Here is a 7,482-nt window from a genome sequence, read left to right as displayed (position 1 = left end):
TTCACTTTTATCCTAACCAATACTGTCATCTAGTGGTATAAATCTGTTTATATTTCAGTCACTGTAGCTGTATAGCATAAACCTGGTACAGAAAATTGTTTACATGTTTCTCATCTTCAAGTAAACTGAATCACACATATGTGGAGTTAAATTATCCTCATCTGAGATTTTTTTGCTGTGCATAAAGGGTCTACTGCTACAGAATATTCTGGAAATTGTTCACAAATGTGTCCACTTGGCCTTAGTTTACCCATTATTGGCTCATGAAGTAGACATTTAGATGGCGTTCCTCCCAGTGAGAGTTAAGACATTTAAGTGTGGGTTGAAGCTGTGACAGTCAACCTATCCATTAAACACCTACACGTAAGAGATAAATGTAGGTTAGATGTAGACTGTGTTGACAGACTTTAATGATCCATGAGGGAAATGACTTTGTCACTGTAGCTTTGTTGCACATAAAAGTAAACACTCATAAAAACACAAGAAAGATCAAATTAAGATTAGATTAAAGTAAAATAAAAAATAATATATGGGAAGAGAGTTGTATGTATCTGTGACTGTGTCAGTCTGTACAAGACAGCATTGTTTTAGTTGTCAATTGCCAGTGTGTGACACTTGGAGCTGGGTGAAACTGAACCAGTCCTTAGCTTCAAGGTCAGGCCATTGTATACTGTGTAACCAGTAAAGGGCAAAAAAGAGAAAGAAAGACTGAAAGAAAAAAAGCTGACAGCAGCTGATGTGTCTGTTTGTGGTTGGAAAGTAGACTCGGTGAATTTCTACCGGCAAACTTGTTTTCTAAGCGGCCAGCAGATGTCTCTCTCCATAAATGCCGTACGTAAGCTTATTATGTATAATATGTAAATCTTACGTCGTGTACGCATGTATACATGCACACTCAAGTAAAGGCAGTATAGTGACTCTCATTAACTACACTTTGAAGACGTGGAGAGAAACCGAAAGGCAGAAGTCCCCGTTAATTTAACTGAATTCAAAATGAAACCGAGTCACTTTACACTAACTACAAGCCCCATGATCCACTGTTACGGATGTCCCATAAACTACGACGTTTTGGATTCCGTCCAATGGTCGTTGGTGTGTTTATGATTGACGCGGCGGCCAAGAGATGCCATTGGTTTCTATGTGGTTTCCAGGAAGTGAACGCCGCCGTTCTAACCTCCTCCCACATGTGAGCCCCCGTCGCCAGCACCACGCGCAGCGTGCGGAGGAGAGAGAAACCGGTCGGGAAGGCAACGTCATTCCTCGGACCACCGACTCGACACAGCGAAGCAGACCGAGAGCGGAGCGGAGCGGCGTTGTCCGAGGCAGGTAATATACCGGCTCCGTTCGAACAGATTTACGCGAGAAAAGCTGGCGGCTGGTTTCCATTTTGTTTCCAAGGGAACGCGAAGAAAGTAGGTCGTATTAGATAAGAACAGGGTGGACACTAGGGCCTGGTAGACTGTAGGCCTGTCATCCTCCGCGCTCTGTACTGGCGGAGACTGCCCGGGTAGAGTCCTTCCCTCTCGGCGAGTCTAGCTGCTAGTACTAGTCAGGTGCCTTAACGGACACCGCGCCACTTGTCTGGAGAGGTACTTAGTCCAGATAGTTTGGACAGAAATATTGTCAGCCTAATAAACATTTAAAGATGGGTCAATCTGATTTTAGGACGGTTTACCGCGTATGTTTACCATCTCTTTTTCATGGCTTTTTAGGTGCTGAAGCGATTACAGCAGAAAGATGGCGGACGACCCCAGCGCGGCGGACAGGAACGTGGAGATATGGAAAATCAAGAAGCTGATCAAAAGTTTGGAAGCTGCCCGTGGGTAAGTCATTGAATTGAGTTGTGTAGCGATGCGGTGGTTTGACTAGCGGCACCAGTATTTATGTTTCGGCTGATGGTGTGAACGTTGACCGCCGCAACAGCTGGAGATCGGACAAGTGGGGCCGAATCTGGGAGTGGTTAGCTTAGCATAGCTAACTTAGCTTAGCACAGCCTGTGCTGACATCCAGTTAGCCGATTGTTAACCGCTGTCGCATTTAGTCAGTTTGGAGGCTGGGGACACTGCGCTGGTCTTGGAGAATAGCCTGATGTTTTTACCAATGTTTATGTGTGCTAGTTGACATTGTGGATGGTTTTGTCTATAGTCCCACAGAGTGTGTAGGGCTAGTAGCGGGCATGCTAGCGTTGTTGCTAATAAGTCAAGCTAATAGACGTCATCTCTGGAAAGAGGCCGCCATGGGTGACTTTAACAAAACAGCACGTTGATCCGAAAGGAAGGCCGGCTAGCTCCTGCTGGACTTTCACTAGTTACAGTAGACACGTTTCACAACTCCGTGTGGCGTTTGCTAGCCACTCATCCATATAGATTATTTGCTGGAGCTACTTAATTCCCTCGTGAGCCCACAAAGTTAGTCACCTCATGGCAACCGTGGCGCTCAGCATTACATTAAAGCTTTACCGGCTTCACAGTGGCCAGGTGAAAAGCTCTTCGGATCAGATGTAGGGCGGCAGGGACACGGTGGGCCTCTTGAATTATCAAACACGCCATGTGAAATGTAGTTGTAGCTTGTAGCCGGCTCTGCGACAGCTGACCGGCTGGTATTGCGCAGAATTTTGCTGTCCTATGATCCCTTGCCTTCCATGTCACGCACAGTTGACTATTTGCCCTACATTCATCCAGCTGCTGGTACCTGCCTGTGTGTGTGTGTGTGTGTGTGTGTGTGCGCGCGCGCGTGTGTGTGTTTATGCGCAATTTCAGCGTGCTGTTAGGCTTTGTCTTTTGACAGGTCGTGAACAGAGAGACAACAGTGTGGAGCAGTGGAACTGAAACTCAGTCCTTGGTTTCAAGGACAGAGATTGAATACTGTGTAACTAAAAGCCCACTCTGTTTGTCTCTATCTGCCTTTCAGACTTTGTTATGGTTACATTTAGTTTTTGAAATTAAATTGGAATAAGAGATCAAGTTCTATAAACTATGGTACGCCAAAAAAATGAGCGGGTCAGTTGGGTCTAAGTTGCACAATCAAAGTTGAGCCCAGTGTTATGTTTTGCATTGTGACTGTAATAGTCAGAGATGTCCTTTCCATATCATCTTACATATATGTAGGCATTAACATAAAATCCTCATTGTCTCTTTGTAGTAATGGAACCAGTATGATCTCACTGATCATCCCTCCAAAGGACCAGATATCCAGAGTGGCCAAAATGTTGGCTGATGAGTTTGGCACCGCTTCCAACATCAAGAGTCGAGTCAACAGGCTCTCTGTACTCGGGGCCATCACCTCTGTACAGCAAAGACTAAAACTCTACAACAAAGGTAGGTGTTTAAAAAGGCTTATAAGCTAGGTCTAGACTTCTGGGTTAAGCTGGCATAGAAGCTACAGTGACAGATGTAGACCCCTACACAGAACCTGTGCAGACCCAAGGACCGTAACTGATTTGCACCACCCCAGACATGTAACTACGTGCCACGGTGACGCTAAGCGCAAGAGCGAGAGTTGGTGAGCTTGTTGTAGCTAGCTGCTGCTTCTCCATCTCTGCCGTTGTTGAATTGTTTTTAATACAGGTAGAACACATTGAGGAAAGGTTAACAGGGGAGGTTCAGCGATACAAACATTTGTATGACTTTCAAAGAAAGTTTGCACTGATGAGGGTTTGGGTGGCGTTGTTACTGAGTGAGCCAGACTGATGAGTGCGCAAGTATTAATGGCTTGTCTGCATGCATAGGTTACAGAGTCTATGTTCCGTAGTACTCTAAACCAGCCTTTACTGGCTTTGTTCTTAGAGAAATACTGGTTCTCAGCAAGAATTCTTCACTAAATGCCTATCAGCACATCTTAACGTTAAAAGTGTTTCATGTCTTTATATTAAAAATAATCTAGAACACCTCCCCCATGAATCTTGAATCTCATTTATGAATGTGTGTTAATATTTTTTCAGTGTTGAAATAACGATCTTCTTTTCTTTTCTTACCAGTGCCACCCAATGGTTTGGTTGTTTATTGTGGCACCATTGTAACCGAGGAAGGCAAAGAGAAGAAAGTCAATATCGACTTTGAGCCTTTTAAGCCAATCAACACCTCCCTGTACCTCTGCGACAATAAGTTCCACACTGAGGTGAGAGGTTTTTCATGGTTCTCTGGGTGGAAACTTCCCTTTTGGTGTCTTTATCATACCTTTTCTGTCCAGTTCTCATTGTCCATTCTTCTCTCACTACCCACAAACACAGGCATTGACAGCTCTGCTCTCTGACGACAGTAAGTTTGGCTTTATTGTGATCGACGGTAGTGGGGCACTGTTTGGCACGCTGCAGGGCAACACCAGGGAGGTGCTGCACAAGTTCACTGTGGACCTACCCAAGAAGCACGGTACAGACAATACACACACCGCGTTGTACCTTTCACAGACATTTTTAATTACATGACAGGGATTATTAGATAGTTGGTGAAATGTTACTCTGCACGAGGCTTTTAATACGCAACTAAATATTGTGTTTCTTATCTATCTTGTCCCTGCAGGCAGAGGTGGACAGTCTGCTCTTCGTTTTGCTCGTCTGAGAATGGAGAAGAGACATAACTATGTGAGAAAAGTAGCTGAGACAGCTGTCCAGCTCTTCGTGTCCAACGACAAAGTCAATGTGGCAGGAATGGTCTTGGCTGGTTCTGCTGACTTCAAGACTGAACTCAGCCAGTCAGACATGTTTGACCCGGTAAGTTTGTTCAGGGTTGGATTAAAAAAACTTCCCATATCCATTGTTTCTAGTGATAGCTTTTTCGAATTTTCTCCTTGTCAGTGACTTTGAAACTACTAAATTTTAGTATTCACTTTGGTGGTATCAGGGGAAAAAGTTTATCATATAAGGTGTGTTTCTCACATCACTTCACGTCTGTGTGGAGATATGTCTATAGTGTACTGAAGCTGTGTGTGTTGTTCTCTGCAGAGGTTACAAGCCAAGGTTCTGAAGTTGGTGGACATCTCCTACGGAGGAGAGAATGGTTTCAACCAGGCCATCGAGCTCTCAGCGGAGGTTCTCTCAAATGTCAAGTTCATCCAGGAAAAGAAACTCATAGGTGAGTCATCCTGTGGATGCTGTTTTTAGTGGTCACCAACAAAGAGACGAAAGCATTTTTAGTGTGGCTGATTTTTCTATTTTTTTGTTTCTCTCTTTCTAGGGCGGTACTTTGATGAGATCAGCCAGGACACAGGGAAGTACTGCTTTGGTGTGGAGGACACACTCAAAGCCCTGGAAATGGGAGCAGTGGAGATCCTCATAGTCTATGAGAATTTAGACACCATGCGTTATATTCTCCGTGTGCATGGGGCCGAGAGCAATGGAGCAGAAAATGGTACATGCACCACATGTGCAATGTCTGTCATAGCTGAGAAACAATCAATAAGTGTGATGTTGTAGTCCCAGACATTCCATATTTTGTCTTTGATTTTCAGATGAGAAGACTTTGTACTTGACGCCAGAGCAGGAGAAAGACAAGTCTCACTTCACAGACAAGGAGGTGAGTGCCACAAAGAAAGCCCAGATCCCTGTGGATCAAGTTAGAACCAGTACTCACGACACCAGGTCTTCCTCACTTGTGTTTGCAGACGGGGCAGGAACACGAGCTGATCGAGAGCATGCCACTGCTGGAGTGGTTTGCAAACAACTACAAGAAATTTGGAGCCACGCTGGAGATAGTAACAGACAAGAGCCAGGAGGGGTCCCAGTTTGTCAAGGGCTTCGGAGGCATTGGGGGTGAGTAAACTCTGGTGTTGAATTGGTTTTATGATGCTAGAATTGTCAAGTCAGAAATTATGGTCAATATCAATGCAGATTTAAGTCTCCCATGTGTGCTCAAGGATGTAGTGGATGTAAGTGAGACATTTTGTTTCTGTTGTATGTTTTATTTTTATTTGCTTTGTTCATACTTTGTGCCCAGCCTCTGAATTGACAGGGAAAACACACATTAGTTGTGACAGAAAATTTCAAACACCCTGAAATCTGGTTGCTGTGCTGTGACTGTCCTCTTGAGGACACTAAAACTCTCTTAAAAGATAAATAAAATTCTTCATTACCCAATCCCAAATGTTGTTAAGTATTAATTTTTACAGCTAATTAGCAACGTAATTGAACATAAAGTATTTTGTAGACGTGCGATTGAACTTTTCCCAATACAAAGTCTTCCTTCATTACACTGGTTAATCTCTTATCTGTGTTCTTTAGGTATCTTGCGGTACAGGGTGGATTTCCAGGGCATGGAGTACCAAGGAGAGGACGATGAGTTCTTTGATTTGGATGACTACTAGGTAGTCTTGGACTGATATTGGGAGAAAAAAAAAGAAAAGAAAGAAAGGAATGAATGAAGAAATAAGGAAAGAAAAATGCCACTTCTCTTGCAGCAAGTGAGAGGTGCAACTGTGTTGACCATATATATATATGACAGACACACCTTCCAATTTACCCGTTGCATACACAAACTTGCACATACATCTGTACACACAACAAAATGCATCACACAAGCCGAAGAGGAGTGAAATTTTCTTTCATCCACAGAGAGGGAGAAAGCCCTTCCTGAATAAATCCCTGCCTTAGAGTGCTGGTTCCTTCCCCTAGTTGGATTGGACTCGACTCATCTTTGTTTTTTTGTTTTTTTTTTCCTCCTCCCCTCCATTTTGAATGAACACAACAGCAAGTTCCCAGATTCATCGCTGCCCCTAACCTGGTCTGAAGATGAACTTTGGACTCGGTCCTCACATCAAGAAATTATATTTTCCTTTCTGGCCTCATCATGTCCCCGCCCTCTCTCTTTCGCCCTTCTGTGCTTTCTCTCTCTCTTTTTTTGCATTTCATTTTTTTACTGGTAACTGCTGCTGTTGTATTTTATGAGAGTGGGGGATTTTTTTTACCTGGGTTTCTGTAGAGAAAGGGGGACAAAGTATTAAATTTGAACTGCTGAAAACCATTGCTACCTCCTCATGTGCTGTGGTCTCAGTACTGTGCCATGTCTGTCCTGTTACTGACCTTTTCTTTGCTACCCCTGACATCAAATGAATATGTTTGTGAGCTAGCAATGCATAACACTTTGTATAGTATTCAGTTTGGGATAATCAGATCCGCTCCCTGAAATTAAGTTTATATTGAACGAAACAATTTCACACATCTTGGATTTAAGTTTTCATTAGGACCTTCTACTATGACTCTAAATGCGTGAATCCTGATTACCAAATTCCTTGTATAAGACTTAACTGCATTTGTAAAATTATCTTTTTGTAATCAGAAAAATCATTCAAAGACCTAATTTGTCAGCGCAGTCTGGTAAAACCCTAGGAAATTAGAATTTTATTCTCTCTACTAAGAAAATGAGCTGGAAGTTTTTCAGTCGTGTAACGTTGGAAGCAGAACCTCCCAGAGGATCTGCTAAAGAATGATCTTTTTAAAAACCAAGCACCTTAAATAATTCACATAGCAATCCAAGGTAAAGATGTTTACTT

General features: G+C 43.2%; 1 protein-coding gene across 3 annotated transcripts; it reads left to right on the top strand.

Annotated features, from left to right (window-relative positions):
* The first annotated feature begins 1,156 nt into the window (after positions 1 to 1,156).
* Positions 1,157 to 6,953, top strand: etf1a (eukaryotic translation termination factor 1a). 3 transcript variants are annotated; one of them, XM_047585982.1, is made up of 11 exons: positions 1,157 to 1,326; positions 1,713 to 1,823; positions 3,142 to 3,317; positions 3,977 to 4,116; positions 4,229 to 4,367; positions 4,518 to 4,708; positions 4,940 to 5,069; positions 5,172 to 5,345; positions 5,446 to 5,510; positions 5,599 to 5,746; positions 6,215 to 6,953. In XM_047585982.1, exons 2-11 carry the CDS (start codon positions 1,738 to 1,740, stop codon positions 6,295 to 6,297), a joined length of 1,332 nt encoding a protein of 443 aa, XP_047441938.1. In that variant the 5' UTR covers positions 1,157 to 1,326; positions 1,713 to 1,737; the 3' UTR covers positions 6,298 to 6,953. The 3 variants fall into 3 exon arrangements, with proteins under 3 accessions (XP_047441938.1, XP_047441939.1, XP_047441940.1); XM_047585983.1 differs by having other exon boundaries at positions 1,176 to 1,322; XM_047585984.1 differs by lacking the exon at positions 1,157 to 1,326 and adding an exon at positions 1,433 to 1,589.
* Positions 6,954 to 7,482: the final 529 nt, after the last annotated feature.

The sequence above is a fragment of the Mugil cephalus genome, chromosome 5 (genome assembly GCF_022458985.1).
Source record: "Mugil cephalus isolate CIBA_MC_2020 chromosome 5, CIBA_Mcephalus_1.1, whole genome shotgun sequence".
Taxonomy (NCBI): domain Eukaryota; kingdom Metazoa; phylum Chordata; class Actinopteri; order Mugiliformes; family Mugilidae; genus Mugil; species Mugil cephalus.
Note: the sequence above shows the minus strand (reverse complement) of the source record. Positions and strands in the feature narration are given on the sequence as shown.